Below are 20,633 nucleotides of genomic sequence, written 5' to 3' on the forward strand. Positions count from 1 at the left end.
CCCTAAAGGAGAGCTTGAGGGCCGTCGTGGCTTCTTTGGTGTCATCGGCCACAGTGAGGATGCCGTTGCTCCCTGGCATCCTCATGAGGTTGTAGGGAGGGTGAGTTGCCGCCATGAACTTAGCCAGGGCTAGGTACCCGAGGATAGCATTGTACGAGAGGCTGATGCGGGCGATGTTGAAGTCGATGAGCTCGGTGCGGTAGTTGCCGGAGGTGCTGAAGGTGACGGGGAGGCGGATCTGCCCTAGGGGGTAGGTGGAGCCATCAATGACTACAGAGAAGAGCTTGGTGGGGTGGAGCCGGTCGTGTGGCACATGCAGCAAGCTGAAAGCTTCCACGGAGAGTATGTTGCGGCCAGCCCGCCGTCGATGAGGGTCTTGGTGACCGACATGTTGTAGACGGTGGGGGTGCAAAGCATCGGGAGCATGCCGGTGATCGTAGTGGTCACAGGGTGATCTCTTGAGTCGAAGGTGAGGTCAGCCTTGGGTGCCACCCATCCCGGAGGGGCTCTCTGATGCACATGGGCGGTGCGCACCTGGTGGAAGAACTGCTTGACATGGCGGTCTGAGGGTGGCGTCTGCGAGCCACCGAGGAGAGCTGCAACAACGTGGGGAGCTGGTGCCGCGAAGCGCGTGACGAAGAGGTTGTGCGGCTCCTCCCAGGAGGTTCCAGAAGATCCGGGTAGGATGAGAAGCCAGGAACGCGGTGTGCCTGCGAGGGCCATGGGAAACTAGTTGGCCATGACCTTCTCATCACCACCGGCTTCCCAAATGGCTTCCTCATACGCCTGAAGGAAGGCCGCCGAGTTCGCCGCGCCGTCGTAGCGGGGCGGCATCTCTGGCCTGAACTTGGGCGGCCACTAGACCCACCGGAGGGCGGGGGTGAAGGCTTGGAGGCCCTCGGCTCCTGCGAGGGCACGCGTCAGTCCAGTCGATGGAGAAGCGTTCACCATGAGAGCCGTATAGCAAAGCGTGGAGAATGGAGTGGCAGATCTTTGAGGCACCACTGCCGAGGGCGCCAAATGTTAGATTTAGGGTTCCGCAGACCCTTGAGAGCTTCGATCTCTGGGGTGCGTGCGAAGAAATCGTCCTCCCCAGTTTGCCTACGCAACAATTCCATGGCCTAGCTCGACGAACCAAATGGACAAGAGACACAGCAGTTTACCCAGGTTCAGGCCACCTTAAGGTGTAAAACCCTACTCCCGCTTTGTGGGGGATTGGCCTCGAGTGGTTCTGGGTGAACCGGTACAATGGTCGAACAACCTCAGGAGGAGAGGTGTTCTTGTGCTCGATGAGCTGGTGAGCTGGTCAGGCTAGAATGGATCTGATCCCCTCTATGGTGGTGGCTAGGTCCAATTTATAGTGTCCTTGGTCCTGTTCCCAAATGTAAGGCGAGAAGGGATCCCACAATGGCCAAATTTGAAGGGAAACAACTAGTACATGCTATCCTGACAAAAGTAGTCTTCGCCTGCCAAAAGCTCCTGGTCATGACTCTGTGGTGGGCTCCGCGGTTACCTCCATCCCGCCGTCCGGGCGGTCTTGGTCTTGTTGCACCGAAATGTAAACCTTTTCTTGATTCATCGGGACTGTGTGCCTACGCTTGCCTCCTTAGCACCGAAGAAGAAACTGGTACACTACGCCCGCTGGCGCCCACCTGGCCTTGGTGGTCATGTCTCACGTCATATGAACCTCACGAGGTGCACATTGCATTGATATCTCCGCTCCTTGGGAGCCAGCCTGGTGAGGCTACCCACCAGGAAGGTCCTGGTGTCATCCGCCTCGCGCAGCTTGGACCCTCGCGAGGGTCTTGGGTTGTTGTTGTTGTTGAAGCTGGGCCATACCAGGCCGTCGACAGAGCCACGACGTGGGCCGCAGGCAGGCAAGTCTGGGTACCCCCGTATCAAGAATGCTGACAGCGTTCCCAAGATGTATATGTCAAACATTTGGCATAAGGAATAGCACAAGTAGAATCATGCGCATACAAGTCTTTGATGTGCTCAAAGCCAATAACATTCAGTTCATGTTGGGTAACAAGCATGCATCTACGGGAAAGCGCATTGGCCACAACATTCTCTTTTCCTTTGATATACTTGATGACATAAGGAAAAGACTCAATGAATTCACTCCACTTAGCATGATGCTTGTTCAACTTCGTAATACCCTTAAGATACTGAAGTGTTTCATGATCCGTGTGAAGAATGAACTCATGAGGATGGAGATAATGCTCCCAAACATGCAATAGTCTCAATAAAGCATATAGCTCTTTGTCTTAGATGGGGTAGTTAAGTTGCGCTCCGGAAAGTTTTTCACTAAAGTAAGCTAGTGGGCGCTTCTCTTGAATCAACACGCCTCTTATACCGTACCCATTAGCATCACAATGTATCTCAAATGGTTTGTCAAAGTTGGGTAATGGAAGCAAAGGGGCATGCATAAGAAAATTCTTAAGGTCATTGAATGCGGTATCTTGAGATGGTCCCCAAACAGATGGTGCATTTTTCATACTCAAGGCATGCAAAGGTAAAGCGATGGTGCTAAAATCCATCACAAAGCGACGATAAAATCCGGCTAAGCCAAGAAAACTACGCAATTTTTGCAAGTTTGTTAGTTGGGCCCAAGTTTTAATAGCTTCAATCTTAGATTCATCTACATGAACACCCTTAGAGGACACAACGAAACCTAAGAAAATGAGCTTGTCAACACCAAAAAGGCATTTGTCCATATTAGCATAAAAGGCACTCTTTTCTAAGAGTTTGCAAAACGGTTCTAAGATGGGTGACATAATCTTTGAGAGATTTGCTAAATACCAGAATATCGTCAAAGTAGACCACAACAAATACGCCAATGTAGGGGTGAAGAACAAAATGCGTCACACGCATAAAGGTGTCGGGTGCTTCAGATAAGCCCATAGGCATAGCGAACCATTCATACAAGCCAAACTTGGTTTTGAAAGCGGTTTTCCATTCATCACCCTCTTGGATGCGAATTTGGTAATAGCCACTCTTAATATCAATATTAGAGAAAGTGGTGGCTCCTCTAAGCTCATTTAGCATATCATCAAGGCGTGGAATGGGGTAATAATAACAAACGGTGATAACATTGATAAGACGACAATCAAAACGCATGCGATATGTACCATCTTTCTTGGGAACAAGGATTACCGGGATGACACATGGGATCAAGCTCTCTCGTACATGGTCGTTGTTGATGAGTTGTTGTACTTGCTGTTGGATCTCCTTGGTTTCCTTGGGGTTGATGCGATATGGTGCCTTGTTAGGAAGAGGTGCTCCGGGGATGAGATCAATGCGGTGTTCGATGCTGCGAAGAGGAGGTAGACCCAGAGGTAACTCATCCAGGAATACATCTTGGAATTCCTGCAATAGAGAAGATAACAATAAAGGTAGATTGTTAGAGGTGTCAGTCCTTGTCTCTTCATCCCTGCACAGAAGGACATAGTGCATAACAATTGATGGGTTCTCACACACTTCTCTCATCTCACTTTTGGTGGTGAATAGAACTAAGTTGTAATTGTCGCTCATCGTGGAGGCACTCGATTTTGGCTTGTGGCGCTCACTCTTTTTTTGGTGGTTCACTCTCTCACTATTCTCTCCACGATGGTTTGTTGCTTGCTTGTCGGTGATCACTTGGCTTGGTGACATGGGTCATAGCACGTACTCTTTTCCCTTCATCTTGAAGCTATAGTGATCGGTTCACCCATTGTGGATGACTCCACAGTCAAATTGCCAAGGTTGTCCAAGTAGGAGGTGGAAAATAGACATAGGAATGACATCACACTCCTAAGTGTCTTCATATGCTCCGATCTTGAAGGAGACTTGAACCATGTATTCCACTTGAATTGTTCCAGAGTTGCTAAGCCATTGGACCTTATAGGGGCGAGGGTGCTTCATCTTGACCAATTGGAGCTTGTAGCATAGCTCTTCGCTTGCCAAGTTATGGCAACTTCCTCCATCGATGATGACCTTGATACATCTCCAACATATCTATAATTTTTGATTATTCCATGCTATTATATTATCTATTTTGGATGTCTTATATGCATTAATATGATATTTTATATGATTTTGGCGACTAACCTATTAACCTAGAGCCCAGTGTCAGTTTCTGTTTTTTCCTTGTTTTATAGTTTCGTAGAAAAGGAATACCAAATGGAGTCCAAACGGAATAAAACTTTCGCCATGATTTTTCTTGGACCAGAAGACACCTAGGAGACTTGGAGTACAAGTCAGAGGAGCCTCGAGGCGGCCACAAGGGTGGAGGGCGCACCCCTGACCTTGTGGGCCCCTCTTAGCTCCCCTGGCCTAATTCTTCTTCCTATATATACTCTTATACCCCAAAAACATCCAGGGGAGTCACGAAACCACTTCTCCACTGCCGCAACCTTCTGTACCCATGAGATCCCATCTTGGGGCCTTTTTCGGCATCCTGTCGAAGGGGGAATCGATCACGCAGGGCTTCTACATCAACACCATTTCCTCTCTGATGAAGCGTGAGTAGTTTACTTCAGACCCACGAGTCTATAGCTAGTAGCTAGATGGTTTCTTCTCTATCTTTGATTCTCAATACTAAGTTCTCCTCGATGTTCTTGGAGATCTATTCGATGTAATACTCATATGCGGTGTGTTTGCCAAGATTCGATGAATTGTGGATTTATTATCAGCTTATCTATGAATATTATTTGAATCTCCTCTAAATTTTTATATGCATGATTTGATATCTTTGCAAGTCTCTTCGAACTATCTTTTGGTTTGACCAACTAGATTGGTTTTTCTTGCAATGGGAGAAGTGCTTAGCTTTGGGTTCAATCTTTTGGTGTCCTTTCCCAGTGACACTAGAGGCAACAAGGCACGTATTGTATTATTGCCATCGAGGATAACAAGATGGGGTTTTCATCATATTGCTTGAGTTAATCCCGCTACATCATGTCATCTTGCTTAATGTGTTACTCTGTTCTTACGAACTTAATACTCTAGATGCAGGCAGGAGTCGGTTGATGTGTGGAGTAATAGTAGTAGATACATAATCGTTTCGATCTACTTGACATGGACGTGATGCCTATATTCATGATCATTGCCTCAGATATCATCATAATTTTGCACTTTTCTATCAATTGCTCGGCAATAATTTTTCACCCACCATAATAATTTCTATCTTGAGAGAAGCCTCTAGTGAAACCTATGGCCCCCGGGTGTATTTTCCATCATATAAGTTTCCAATCTACAGTTTTAGTTTCTGATTTACTTTCTATGCAATCTTTTAATTTCCGTTCCATAAACCAAAAATACCAAAAATATTACTTTACCGTTTATCCATCCCTATCAGATCTCACTTTGCGAATAGCGTGAAGGGATTGACAACACCTTTGTCGCGTTGGTTGCAAGTTGGTGTTTGTTTGTGCAGGTATTCGGTGGCTTGTTGCCTAGTCTCCTACTGGATTGATACCTTGGTTCTAAAAACTGAGGGAAATACTTATGCTCCTTTGCTGCATCACCCTTTCCTCTTCAAGGGAAAAAACCAACGCAAGCTCAAGAGGTAGCAAGAAGGATTTCTGGCACCATTTCCGGGGAGATCTACACCAAGTCAAGACATACCAAGTACCCATCATAAACTCTCATCTCCCGCATTACATTATTCTCCATTCGCCTCTTGTTTTCCTTTCCCCCACTTCTAAAATGATTTTCAAAAAGATTCTCCTTTTCTTCGCCTCTCTTTCGTTTGCCTTTCTGTTTGCTCGTTTGTCGCCACCATGTCTGAAACTAGGGAGGTTATTGTCGAAAAGGATAGTAGTAAGGATGGGGGAAACTTTGGTGCTTTTGTTAATTCTGATCCGCATAAAGAAACTACTATCTTGCACACAAAGAAATTCCGCATAGGTAGTGGAAATATTATTGGAAAGGGGGTTATTCAAGATTTATTTACTTGTGCCGGTGCACTCCCCACTATGGGTGGATCTATCCTCCATAAAACTAGTAGCCTTGCGGATGCTATATCTTTGCTTGTTGTTGAACTTGAAAGATAATTTGTTCGCATGCATCCATCCATACAAAGGATTTTTCTAGAGTTTTCTAATATTGAGCATTCTTTTGTTAAGCGCGCTGCCTCTATATTGCTAGCTCATGAGTTTAGATTTATTATGAAAGAAGCTAGTGAAATTTTTGCTCATTATAAAGTAGATGGTGGTCGCCCTCCCACACAGGGAATTCCCTTTAATGAGGAGGGTATAATGCATTTACGGCCTTTGGATCAAGTTGCTTATAAGGAAAATTTAAGAAAGAGGGTTCCTGTCGATGTTTTAGTAAATAAGATTTCTAAGCTTAATGATGATTTTGCTATTCAAAAAAACAGATTGGGTTTCTCTCTTGGACACAAGCTCATGACTTTTTACCAAAAGAATGCTTATAATGATGAGTTGGTCATACAATATGAAGGGCCGAAGGACGAACCAATTCCTTCCGAGATTGATCTTGGGGATTCCAATCCCATTAAATTTATCCATTTTGATTACTTTTGCTTGCCTCAAAGAAAACTTGCTGCTAAACGAAGAGAGTATGAGATGTGTTTTCGAGATTTGCATTATCATTATTACGATTATACTTAGATCTATTCGTGTTTTTATGCCTAGCTAGGGGCGTTAAACAATAGCGTTTGTTGGAGGCAACCCAATTTTATTTTTGTTCTTGCTTTTTAGGTCCTGTTTGGCTTTTAATAAATTATCTAGCCTCTGGTTGGATGTGGTTTTGTGTTTTTAATTAGTGTTTGTGCCAAGTAAGACCTTTGGGATAGCTTACAATGATAGTTGATTTGATCCTGCTGAAAACCAGAAACTTTTGCGCCAAGGAGATTAGTTTTAATTTTTAACAGAAGCGCAATAAAATATTGATTCCTTTATCATAGGATTTATAAGAAACTATCTAGGACTTCCTAATTTCTCAGAATTTCTGGAGTTACAGAAGTATTGCAAATCTCTGGATTTCTAAAGGTTGTTCTATTTTTCTCATGTTGTTTGCTTATTTTGATGCATCTATGGCTTGTGTCGGGGGGTATGAACCATGGAAAAGTTGGAATACAGTAGATATTACACCAAGGTAAATAAAGAATGAGTTCACAACATTACCAAAAGTGGTGATTTATTTTGTTATACTAACAGAGCTTACGAGATTTTCTGTTGGAGTTTTGTGTTCTGAAGTTTTCAAGTTTTGGGTAAGGATTTGATGGACTATGGAATAAGGAGTGGCAAGAGCCTAAGCTTGGGGATGCCCAAGGCACCCCAAGGTAATATTCAAGGATTTCAAAAAGCCTAAGCTTGGTGATGCCCCGGGAAGGCATCCCCTCTTTTCGTCTTCGTCTATCGGTAAGTTTACTTGAGGCTATATTTTTATTCACCACATGACGTGTTTTGCCTGGAGCGTCTTGTATGATTTGAGTCTTTGCCTTTTAGTTTGTCACAATCATCCTTTCTGTACACACCTTTTGGGATAGACACGCATGAATCGTGATTTATTAGAATGCTCTATGTGCTTCATTTATATTTTTTGAGCTAGGCAAATTTGCTCTAGTGCTTCACTTATATCTTTTTAGAGCACGGTGGTGGTTTTATTTTATAGAAATTGATGAACTCTCATACTTCACTTATATTATTTTGAGAGTCTCTAAACATCATGGTAATTTACTTTGGTTACAAAATTAGTCCTAATATGAAAGACATCCAAGAGGGATATAATAAAAACTTTCATATAAAATGTGTTGAATACTATGAGAATTTTGATTCGTTCTGATTGTTTTGAGATATAAAGATGGTGATATTAGAGTCATGCTAGTAAGTAGTTGTGAATCTGAGAAATACTTGTGTTAAGGTTTGTGAGTCTCGTAGCATCCACGTTTGGTGAACCATTATGTAACGAAGTTGGAGCATGATATGTTTTTTGATTGTCTTCCTTATGATTGGCAGTCGGGGACGAGCGATGGTCTTTTCCTAGCAATCTAACACCCTAGGAGCATGCGCGTAGTACTTTGTTTCGATGAGTAATTGATTTTTTCAATAAGTATGTGAGTTTTTTATGACTAATGTTGAGTCCATGGATTATACGCACTCTCACCTTTCCGCCATTGCTAGCCTCTCTAGTATGACGCAACTTTCACTGGTACCATAAACCCACCACGTATCCTTCCTCAAAATAACCACCATACCTACCTATTATGGCATTTCCATAGCCATTCCAAGATATATTGTCATGCAACTTTCCATCGTTCCATTTATTATGACACGCGTCATCATTATCATATTGCTTTGCATGATCATGTAGTTGACATCGTATTTGTGGCAAAGCCACCGTTCATCATTTTTATACATGTCACTGTTGATTCATTGCACATTCCGGTACACCGCTAGAGGCATTCACATAGAGTCATATTTTCATTCTAGTATCGAGTTGTAATTCTGGAGTTGTAACTAAATAGAAGTGTGATGATTTTCATTATTAGAGCATTGTCCCATGTGAGGAAAAAGAAGAGAAAGGCCAAAAAAAGAGAGGCCCAAAAAATGAGAGAAAAATAGAGAAGGGACAATGTTACTATCCTTTTTGCCACACTTGTGCTTCAAAGTAGCCCCATGATCTTCATGATAGAGAGTCTCCTATGATATCACTTTCATATGCTAGTGGGAATTTTTCATTATAGAACTTGGCTTGTATAATCCAATGATGGCCTTCCTCAAATGCCCTAGGTCTTCATGAGCAAGCAAGTTGGATGCACACCCACTTAGCTTTCTTTCTGAGCTTTCATAAACTTATAGCTCTAGTGCATCTGTTGCATGGCAATCCCTACTCACTCACATTGATATCTATTAATGGTCATCTCCATAGCCTATTGATACGTGATACGTCTCCAACGTATCTATAATTTCTGATTGTTCCATGCTATATTATATTCTGTTTTGGACATTATTGGGCTTTATTATACACTTTTATATTATTTTTGGGACTAACCTATTAACCGGAGGCCCAGCCCAGAATTGCTAATTTTTTTCCTATTTTAGGGTTTTGCAGAAAAAGAATATCAAACAGAGTCCAAATGGAATGAAACCTTCGAGAACGTGATTTTCGGAACAAACATGATCCAGAGGGCTTGGACCATACGTCAAGACGTCAACCAGGAGGCCACGAGATAGGGGGCGCACCCTCCACCCTCGTGGGCCCCATGTTGCTCCACCGACATACTCCTTCCTCCTATATATACCTACGTACCCCCAAACTACCAGATACGGAGCCAAAACCCTAATTCCACCGCCGTAACTTTCTGTATCCACGAGATCTCATCTTGGGCCTATTCTGAAGCTCCACCAGAGGGGGCATCGATCAGGGAGGGCTTCTACATCAACACCATAGCCCTTCCGATGAAGTGTGAGTAGTTTACCTCAGACGTACGGGTCCATAGTTATTAGCTAGATGGCTTCTTCTCTCATTTTGGATCTCAATAAAAAGTTCTCCCCCTCTCTTGTGGAGATCTATACGATGTAATCTTCTTTTGCGGTGTGTTTGTTGAGACCGATGAATTGTGGGTTTATGATCAAGTTTATCTATGAATAATATTCGAATATTCTCTGAATTCTTTTATGTATGATTGGTTATATTTTCAAGTCTCTTCGAATTATCAGTTTGGTTTGGCCTACTAGATTGATCTTTCTTGCAATGGGAGCAGTTCTTAGCTTTGGGTTCAATCTTGCGGTGTCCTTTCCCAGTGACAGTAGGGGCAGCAAGGCACGTATTGTATTATTACCATCGAGGATAACAAGATGGGATTATTTCATATTGCATGAGTTTATCCTTCTACATCATGTCATCTTGCTTAAAGCGTTACTCTGTTCCCTTGAACTTAATACTCTAGATGCATGCTGGATAGCGGTCGATGTGTGGATTAATAGTAGTAGATGCAGGCAGGAGTCGGTCTACTTGTCTCGGACGTGATGCCTATATATATGATCATACCGATATTCTCATAACTATGCTCAATTCTATCAATTGCTCAACAGTAATTTGTTTACCCGCCGTGAATACTTATGCTCTTGGGAGAAGCCACTAGTGAAACCTATGCCCCCTGGGTCTATCTTCCATCATATTAATCTTCCAATACTTAGTTATTTTTATTGCCTTTTATTTTACTTTGCATCTTTATCATAAAAATACCAAAAATATTATCTTATCGTATCTACCAGATCTCACTCTCGTAAGTGACCGTGTAGGGATTGACAACCCCTTATCGCGTTGGTTGCGAGGATTTATTTGTTTGTGTAGGTACAAGGGACTCGTGCGTGGCCTCTGATGACCCACAAGTATAGGGGATCTATCGTAGTCCTTTCGATAAGTAATAGTGTCGAACCCAACGAGGAGCAGAAGGAAATGATAAGCGATTTTCAGCAAGGTATTCTCTGCAAGTACTGAAATAAGTGGTAACAGATAGTTTTGTGATAAGATAGATTGTAATGAGCAACAAGTAACAAAAGTAAATAAAGTGCAGCAAGGTGGCCCAATCCTTTTTGTAGCAAAGGACAAGCCGGAACAAACTCTTATAATAGGAAAAGCGCTCCCAAGGACACATGGGAATATCGTCAAGCTAGTTTTCATCACGTTCATATGATTCTCGTTCGATACTTTGATAATTTGATATGTGGGTGGACCGGTGCTTGGGTGCTGTTCTTACTTGAACAAGCATCCCACTTATGATTAACCTCTATTGCAATCATCTGTGACTACAACAAAAGTATTAAGGTAAACCTAACCATAGCATGAAACCTGTGGATCCAAATCAGCCCCTTACGAAGCAACGCATAAACTAGGGTTTAAGCATATGTCACTCTAGCAACCCATCATCTACTTATTACTTCCCAATGCCTTCCTCTAGGCCCAAATAATGGTGAAGTGTTATGTAGTCGACGTTCACATAACACCACTAGAGGCTAGACAACATACATCTTATCAAAATATCAAACGAATACCAAATTCACATAACTACTCATAGCAAGACTTCTCCCTTGTCCTCAGGAACAAACGTAATTACTCACAAAGCATATTCATGTTCATAACCAGAGGGGTAATAATATGCATATAGGATCTGAACATATGATCTTCCACCAAATAAACCAACTAGCATCAACTACAAGGAGTAATCAACACTACTAGTAACCTACTAGCACCAATCCCGGACTTTGAAACAAGAATTGGATACAAGAGATGAACTAGGGTTTGGAGATGAGATGGTGCTGGTGAAGATGTTGATGGAGATTGCTCTCTCCCGATGATAGGAGCGTTGGTGATGACGATGGTGATGATTTCCCCCTCCCGGAGGGAAGTATCCCTGGCAGAACAGCTCTGCCGAAGCTCTAGATTGGTTCCACCAAGGTTCCGCCTCGTGGCGGCGGAGTCTTGTCCCAAAAAGTTCCTTCTGATTTTTTTCTCATCGAAAGACTTCATATAGGAGAAGATGGACGTCGAAGAGCCACCAGGGGGCCCACGAGGTAGGGGTGCGCCCTAGGGGGGGCGCGCCCCCACCCTCGTGAGAAAGGTGTGGGCCCCCTGGCCTTCATCTTTGGCGAGGATTTTTCTTTATTTATTTTAAGATGTTCCGTGAAGTTTCAGGACTTTTGGAGATGCGCAGAATAGGTCTCTAATATTTGCTCCTGTTCCAGCATAGAATTCCAGCTGCCGGCATTCTCCCTCCTTATGTAAACCTTGTAAAATAAGAGAGATTAGCCATAAGTATTGTGACATAAAGTGAAATAACAGTCCATAATGCAATAAATATCGACTAGCAAAAATGCCCGTGCGTTGCAACGGGGAGAAGAAATCACATGTCGTTAGCCCAATAAGTATGAGTCGTGACCCATAGATCCATGTTATGTATTTTAACACGGAGCGCCACCTGTGTTGTCCACCCAATCACAACACATCTGGACATGGTCAATCCCAAGCTCGGCTACCACATGCCCCACTCACCCTACTCCTCCATGTTTGACAAGTCTTTAGAAAGTTTTTAGAGGGATGACTACAACTACCACGTGCCAACATAGAGCGACAGCCAAAAGCTTGTCACATGATGAAGAAATGACGTGAACAAACCATGCATATTATTTTCCCTTTCTATAGAAACTCACAGTGCACTTGTCATAGTAAAAGCAAAAAGGGAAATACATGAAACCAACGGCTAGCAAATAAAATACTTACATGGTTTCAATGAAAAATCATCATATGTAGAATCAAAGAAAGTTGAACTATCATATAAAGTAAATGAATCTGTGTGTTGCAATAGGCATACATATTTATGGTCCAATACCAATTTTGCGTAACATATATCTTAAAGATGCATATTCTATGGTTCAATACCAATTTTGTGTATCAGATGTTTTATTAGGACTCTTATGTACATCAGGCATCATTGTCTACCTTTTTTACTGTTGAGTTACTCCTTCCTCCACCCCACATCTCCGTCTCTCTGAGTTGTGCGTCATCTACTATATAGCTTTATGAGATAGCTTGAGCCACTACTTTCAAAAGAAAATGTGAGAACCTCTTTGATGGGAACTCATTTACAACAATCCACTGACCCTTTAGAAATGTAAATATTTCCTCCTACCCGTGTAGAGTATGCAACGTTCACACATGAAAAAATGGGTTTCTGCGTCAAAATATCAAATATATAACCGAAACATTCACGTAATCACGTTCACGAAATAACCATACAATAGAGAGGGGTTGATCGACTGTCTCTTCAACTAATAATTGAGGGAAATTAGATGGCAGAGAAATACATTCCCAAACTATGATTTTAGGCATGGAATTATATTATTGTTCATCAGATAAAAGAACACGTTACATGATAATGAAAAATCACAATAAATTAATTCATATTCAGCTGCAAACTTGTGTGTGTGTACAACATAGCTTAAGAAAAGTTGGAAGAGCTCAATGTGACTAAACATGCTAGACATGGATTGGCATGGTGACTGAAGGAGAAATCTCCACTGATGCGAATACAACACCAACAAATGTTCCCATGTACTGCCAGTACTGGTGCGATAGCAGCGACCTCAAAGTGCTCTTGTTTCTTTCCTTGAAATTACGACTCCCGATAATTTAATTATTTATTTACTATAGCAAGTGAGCAGATTAGCAAAACATAGGGAGAACAACTCTATAATCTTATTTATGAAATAACCGGTAAAAATTTCCAGACCACAAAATTCAGATACAGGACCCTGAGTGGATGAATACCCTAAGGGCTGACCATGGATTATAGTGAACAGTTAGCTCCTTGAAGTGCAGATCCTACTGAGTTTAGCAACTGACCATGGATTGAGCAAATTTATTACCCTTTTTAATCTGCTTTAGCTTACCATTTGTAATGAAGATAGTTCATTGGAATTTAACACAACATGGAAAATAAACTGAGCGAGAGTTTTTTCTCTAAAGAAGACCTGATGCCTTGAGCTCTGGAATGGTACCGCATAAATGTAGACGCAAATGTCAGGCATAAACTGGTTAGTCTTTCATCAAGGAATACTTGATAAAATCAGGCCATTTGCAAGTTGAAAACATACATGCAGAGCCGCACAAGTAGAAGCCCCGTCGCCGGAATAATCTACCAACTTCTGTTTCACCTGGATCGGATTGGATTCTGTGTAGATTGCAACATACATGCAGAGCCGCACAAGTAGACGCCCCATCGCCGGAATAATCTACCAACTTCTGTTTCACCTGGATCGGATTGGATTCTGTGTAGATCGCATTTTACTGAATAATCCCCACGAAATCAAATGGACCGTGGACCCTGGCTGACTCTTTGGATGTCAACGTCGGTAGCTTGGAGCAACATGTACACTTGTTCTTAAGTGCAGATCGTACATTAGATACACCTGTTTCTTCATATTGATTTTTCTAAACAGAGGTAAGAGTTTGACCTGAAAATTAGACTGTACCTCAATCCGTCGTATGCATAACATCAAACAGGTTGTTGTCAGATGCTCATGAACAGGGTTCACGGTGTACAAAATATGGATTGTTAGTGAAAACTGAAAGCGCTAAAGAAAGAATCAAGAATGTAGTTTGGCCGTTGAAAATCCATGTAAGTAGATGAGAGGGTGGGGGTGCATTGCTAGCAGCTAGTTTAGAATCGTCGCTGCTTCTTGCTGCCTCCTACTGGATGCAAGCCACTGCTCATGCGGTCCTGCCTCAAACACCTGCGCATGTAGCCAACAATCAGATACATAGGATAACAAATTAAGGGCAGAGAGCATGAGGATGACAAGAGAAGATGCATCATTTAGCGAGTGCCATCCGCAGGTCGCACACACCAGGCTGTCAGTCCAACGCCCCACATCAAGCTTAGTCGGGAGGAGCAGGACGCCCCCTTCTAGCCGGCGGCCAATCAACCATGGGTTGCAGCCGGGGCGCCGAGGGTGAGCTTGGCCGGTATCCATCCATCTGGCGGCCAAGCAGGCCTGGGTCTCAGCCGAGGCATCATGGTCAACGAAGCCATAAAGAACACGGCTATGGATGAGCGCTGGCGGGCGCAGGTGACGGTGGAGAGGAACGTGACCGTGGGAACGCCGGCACGGGCGGCGGTGGTGCGGATCCAGCCGTCCGAACGCATACGTGGCCGGCGATGCTGCTCCATCCATAGAGGGATTCGTCGGAGATTTGAAGAACCTCGATGCAAAGGGGTGGATCCGGACTGCGGTGGCCAGCGGTGGCGACGCATAGCGGAGGAGCGGTGCACAACAGAGGGGCTGCGGATGACAATTGCCGGTGGTGGCGACGCGCGGCGGAGAGGCGGGGGCTGTCTGCGGCGGCGCGTGGCAGGGGTTGGCGCCGTGTTGGAGCATGGAGATGCGCTCGAGGTGGAGATGGGAGGTAGGTTGTCGCCGTGTCGCCTGGGTTCTTTTTTTTTCTCTCACGTAGCGGTTCATGTTGACTTGTTAGGAGGATTGCTGGTAGAATTACAAAAAAACGTAAGGTCTTTTTTGAAAAACACAGTGACGGTGAACCCGGAGACTCAATCCGTGCTTTATTATTAGGGAGAGATATAAAAGCATGATGCAAAATGGACGTATCAGCCTCCTACTGGATTGATACCTTGGTTCTCAAAAACCGAGGGAAATACTTACGCAACTCTGCTGCATCACCCTTTCCTCTTCAAGGGAAAACCAACGCAAGTGCTCAAGAGGTAGCAAGAAAGATTTCTGGCGCTGTTGCCGGGGAGGTCTACGCAAAAGTCAACATACCAAGTACCCATCGCAACCCTTATCCCCCGCATTACATTATTTTCCATTTACCTCTCGTTTTCCTCTCCCCCACTTCACCCTTGCCGTTTTATTCGCCCTCTCTCTCTCTACCCTCCCTCTCTTTCTCTATTTGCCTCTTGTTGCCCATTCCTCGTTTGCTTGTGTGTTGGATTGCTTGCTTGTCATGATGGCTCAAGATAACCCTAAATTGTGTGACTTTACCAATACCAACAACAATGGTTTTATTAGCACTCCGATTGCTCCTCTTACCGATGTTGAATCTTGTGAAATTAATGTTGCCTTGCTGAATCTTCTCATGAAAGATCCGTTTTCCAGCCTTCCTAGTGAAGATGTCGCGACCCTTCTAAATAGCTTCGTTGATTTGTGTAATATGCAAAAGAAGAAAGATGTGGATAATGATATTGTTAAATTGAAGCTATTTCCTTTTTCGCTTAGAGATCGTGCTAAAGCTTGGTTTTCGTCTTTGCCTAAAAATAGTATTGATTCGTGGAATAAGTGCAAAGATGCTTTCATCTCTAAGTATTTTCCTCCCGCTAAGATCATCTCTCTTAGAAACGATATTATGAATTTTAAGAAACTTGATGATGAACATGTTGCACAAGCTTCGGAGAGGATGAAATTAATGATACGTAATTTCCCTATGCATGGTTTGAATTTGTGGATGATTATACAATTTTTTATGCCGGATTGAATTTTGCTTCTAGAAATCTTTTAGATTTGGCCGCGGGAGGCACTTTTATGGAAATCACTTTAGGAGAAGCTACTAAACTCATAGATAATATTATGGTTAATTATTCTCAATGGCACACTGAAAGATCTACTAATAAGAAAGTGCATGCGATAGAAGAAGTTAATGTTTTGAGTGTTAAGATGGATGAACTTATGAAATTATTTTCTAATAAAAGTGTTTCTTCCGATCCTAATGATATCCCTTTGTCTACTTTTTTGAGAATAATAATGAATCTATGGATGTGAATTTTGTTGGTAGGAACAATTTTGGTAACAACGCATATAGAGGAAACTTTAACCCTAGGCCGTATCCTAGTAATTACTCTAATAATTACGGTAATTCCTACAACAATTCTTATGGAAATTATAATAAGACACCCTCTGATTTTGAATCTAATATTAAATAATTTATTGCTTCAGAAAAGAATTTCAATGCTTTGATTGAAGAAAAATTTCTTAAGATTGATGAGTTGGCTAGGAACGTTGATAGAATTTCTCTTGATGTTGATTCTTTGAAACTTAGATCTATTCCACCTAAGCATGATATCAATTAGTCTCTCAAATCCATGAGAATTTCCATTGATGAGTGCAAAGAAATAACCGCTAGGATGCGTGCTAAGAAAGATTGTTTTATAAAAGCGTGTTCTTCTAGTTTCCATGATAATAAAGATGAAGATCTAAAAGTTATTAATGTGTCCCCTATTAAATTTTTGTTTTCCAATATGAATCTTGATAATAATGGGACTGAATATGATCCACTTTTACCTAGACGGCGTTCCAAAAATTCGGAGTCTTTAGACCTTGACGCTAAAATTGTTAAAAGTGGGATTAAAGAAGTCAAAACTTTAAATATTGATGAACCCACTATTTTGGATTTCAAGAAATTTAATTATGACAATTGCTCTTTGATAGATTGTATTTCCTTGTTGCAATCCGTGCTAAATTCTCCTCATGCTTATAGTCAAAATAAAGCTTTTACTAAACATATCATTGATGCTTTGATGCAATCTTATGAAGAAAAACTTGAGTTGGAAGTTTCTATCCCTAGAAAACTTTATGATGAGTGGGAGCCTACTATTAATAATTAAAATTAAAGATCATGAATACTATGCTTTGTGTGATTTGGGTGCTAGTGTTTCCACGATTCCATAGACTTTGTGTGATTTGTTAGGTTTCCGTGATTTTGACGATTGCTCTTTAAACTTGCACCTTCTAGATTCCACTATTAAGAAACCTATGGGAAGAATTAATGATATTCTTATTGTTGAAAATAGGAATTATGTGCCCGTAAAGTTTATTGTTCTTGACAAAGATTGCAATCCTTCATGTCATATTATTCTTGGTAGACCTTTCCTTAGAACGATTGGTGCAATTATTGATATGAAGGAAGGGGATATTAGATTCCAATTTCCGTTAAGGAAAGGCATGGAACACTTCCCTAGAAACAAAATTAAATTACCTTATGAATCTATTATGAGATCCACTTATGGATTGCCTACCAAAGATGGCAACACCTAGATCTATCCTTGCTTTTTATGCCGGGCTAGGGGCGTTGAACGATAGCGCTTGTTGGGAGGCAACCCAATTTTATTTTTATTACTTGCTTTTTGCTCCTGTTTAGTAATAAATAATTTATCTAGCCTCTGTTTTTTGTTGTGTTTTTTTGTGTTTAATTACTGTTTGTGCCAAGTAGAACCGTTGGGAAGACTTGGGGAGAGTCTTGTTAATCTTGCTGTAAAAAACAGAAACTTTAGCGCTACCGAGAACTGCTACCATTTTTATTTGGAAAGTTCTATTTAGTTATTTATTTTTGCAGATTATAAATAGATAAATTACGCACGTCCAGCAATTTATTTTATAATTTTTGGGGTTCCAGATCTTGCGTTAGCTACAGATTACTACAGACTATTCTGTTTTTGACAGATTCTGTTTTTCATGTGTTGTTTGCTTATTTTGGTGAATCTATGGCTAGTAAAATAGTTTATAAACCTTATAGAAGTTGGAATACAGTAGGTTTAACACCAATATAAATAAATAATAAGTTCATTACAGTACCTTGAAGTGGTGTTTTGTTTTCTTTCGCTAACGGAGCTCACCAGATTTTCTACTTTAAGTTTTGTGTTGTGAAGTTCTCAATATTTGGGTAAAGATTTGATGGATTATGGAACAAGGAGTGACAAGAGCCTAAGTTTGGGGATGCCCATGGCACCCAAGATAATCTAAGGACACCTAAAATCCAAAGATTGGGGATGCCCCGGAAGGCATCCCCTCTTTCGTCTACTTCTATCGTTAACTTTACTTGGAGCTATATTTTTATTTACCACATGATATGTGTTTTGCTTGGAGCATCTTGTATTATTTGAGTCTTTATTTGTTAGTTTTCCACAATCATCCTTTCTTCACACACCTTTTTGAGAGAGACACACATGATTCGGAAATTATTAGAATACTCTATGTGCTTCACTTATATCTTTTGAGTTATATAGTTTTTGCTCTAGTGCTTCACTTATATCTTTTAGAGCACGGTGGTAGATTTGTTTTATAGAAACCATTGTTATCTCATGCTTCACTTAGATTATTTTTGAGAGTCCTACAAAACATCATGGTAATTTTCTTTAATTATTTGAGGCATTCAATATTAATAAATAAAATTTTCTTATGAGTGTGTTGAATACTATGAGAAGTTTGAAACTTGAAAATTGTTTTGAGATATGGAGATGGTGATATTAGAGTCGTTCTAGTTGAGTAGTTGTGAATTTGAGAAATGCTTGTGTTGAAGTTTGTGATTCCCGTAGCATGCACGTATGGTGAACCGTTATGTTAAGAAATCGGAGCATGATGTATTTATTGATTGTCCTCCTTATGAGTGGCGGTCGGGGACGAGCGATGGTATTTTTCTACCAATCTATCCCCCTAGGAGCATGCGCATAGTACTTTGCTTCGATAACTAATAGATTTTTGCAATAAGTATGTGAGTCCTTTATGACTAATGTTGAGTCCATGGATTATACACACTCTCACCCTTCCAACATTTCTAGCCTCTCTAATACCGCGCACCTTTCGCCAGTATCATATACCCACCATATACCTTCCTCAAAACAGCCACCATACCTACCTATCATGGCATTTCCATAGCCATTCCGAGATATATTGCCATGCAACTTTCCACCATACCTACCTATCATTGTCATATTGCTTTGCATGATCATGTAGTTGACATTTTAGTAGTGGTAAAGACACCGTTCATAATTCTTTCATATAAGTCACTCATGCATCATTCCTATCCTGGTACACCGCCAAAGGCATTCATATAGAGTCATACTTTGTTCTAGTATCGAGTTGTAAATAAATAGAAGTGTGATGATCATCATTCATAGGGTATTGTCCAAAATTAAAAAAAAGAAAAGCCAAAGAAAAAAAGGGGGCAATACTACTATCCTTTTTCCACACTTGTGCTTCAAAGTAGCACCATGATCTTCATGATAGAGAGTTCCCTTTGTTATCACTTTCATATACTAGTGGGAATTTTTCATTATAAAACTTGCCTTGTATATTCCAACGACGGGCTTCCTCAAAATGCCCTAGGTCTTCGTGAGCAAGCAAGTTGGATGCACACCCACTTAGTTTCTTTTTGTTGATCTTTCATATATTTATAACTCTAGTGCATCCGTTGCATGGCAATCCCTACTCACTCACATTAGTATATATTGATGGGCATCTCCGTAGCCCGTTGATACGCCTAGTTGATGTGAGACTATCTTCCCCTTTTTGTCTCCTCCACAACCACCATTCTATTCCACCTATAGTGCTATGTCCATGGCTCACGCTCATGTATTGCGTGAAGATTGGAAAAGTTTAAGAAGATTAAAAGTATGAAACAATTGCTTGGCTTGTCATCGGGGTTGTGCATGATTTGAATACTTTGTGTGGTGAAGATGGTGCATAGCCAGACTATATGATTTTGTAGGGATAACTTTCTTTGGCCATGTTATTTTGAAGAGACATAATTGCTTAGTTAGTATGCTTGAAGTATTATTATTTCTATGTCAATATTAAACTTTTGTCTTGAATCTTTCGGATCTGAATATTCATACCACAATTAAGAGAATTACATTGAAATTATGCCAAGTAGAATTCCACATCAAAAAATCTGTTTTTAACATTTACCTACTCGAGGACGAGTAGGAATTAAGCTTGGGAATTCTTGATACATCTCGAATGTATCTATAATTTTTGATTGTTCCATGCTATATTATTTTTGGGACTAACCTATTAACCGGAGGCCTAGCCTAGAATTACAGTTTTCTGCCTATTTTAGGGTTTCGCAGAAAAAGAATATCAAATGGAGTCCAAACGGAATGAAACCTTCGGGGACGTGATTTTCGGAACAAACATGATCCAGAGGACTTGGACCCTATGTCAAGACATCAACCAAGAGGGCCACAAGTTAGGGGGTGCGCCTACCCCCCTGGGCGCGCCCTCCACCCTCGTGGGCCCCCTGTTGCTCCCTCGATGTACTCCTTCCTCCTATATATACCTGCGTACCCCCAAACTACCAGATACGGAGCCAAAACCCTAATTCCACCACCGTAACTTTCT

The 20,633-nt window shown here is 41.6% G+C and overlaps 1 protein-coding gene across 2 annotated transcripts; it reads right to left on the minus strand.

Moving 5' to 3' along the window:
* Nucleotides 1-12,647: 12,647 nt before the first annotated feature.
* On the minus strand, nt 12,648-14,942 carry LOC123086040 (uncharacterized). 2 transcript variants are annotated; one of them, XR_006440303.1, is made up of 3 exons: nt 14,355-14,942; nt 13,602-14,240; nt 12,648-13,493 (listed from the first exon to the last, which is right to left on the minus strand). XR_006440303.1 is itself a non-coding variant. In XM_044507735.1 (2 exons), the coding sequence occupies exons 1-2, from the start codon at nt 14,883-14,885 to the stop codon at nt 14,163-14,165; spliced, it is 609 nt and encodes a 202-aa protein (XP_044363670.1). In that variant the 5' UTR covers nt 14,886-14,942; the 3' UTR covers nt 13,963-14,162. The 2 variants fall into 2 exon arrangements, 1 of the variants encoding a protein (XP_044363670.1); XM_044507735.1 differs by lacking the exon at nt 12,648-13,493 and having other exon boundaries at nt 13,963-14,240.
* Nucleotides 14,943-20,633: the final 5,691 nt, after the last annotated feature.

The sequence above is a fragment of the Triticum aestivum genome, chromosome 4A (assembly GCF_018294505.1).
Source record: "Triticum aestivum cultivar Chinese Spring chromosome 4A, IWGSC CS RefSeq v2.1, whole genome shotgun sequence".
Taxonomy (NCBI): Eukaryota; Viridiplantae; Streptophyta; class Magnoliopsida; order Poales; family Poaceae; genus Triticum; species Triticum aestivum.

What these genes read in the sequence shown, in the direction of transcription:
- LOC123086040 (XM_044507735.1), bottom strand. Translation starts at nt 14,885, where the DNA reads ATGCTCCAACACGGCGCCAACCCCTGCCACGCGCCGCCGCAGACAGCC. An exon ending in GGCGTTGGACTGACAGCCTG is followed by an intron (nt 14,241 to 14,354) that starts GTGTGTGCGACC and finishes CTACATGCGCAG; the next exon opens with GTGTTTGAGGCAGGACCGCA.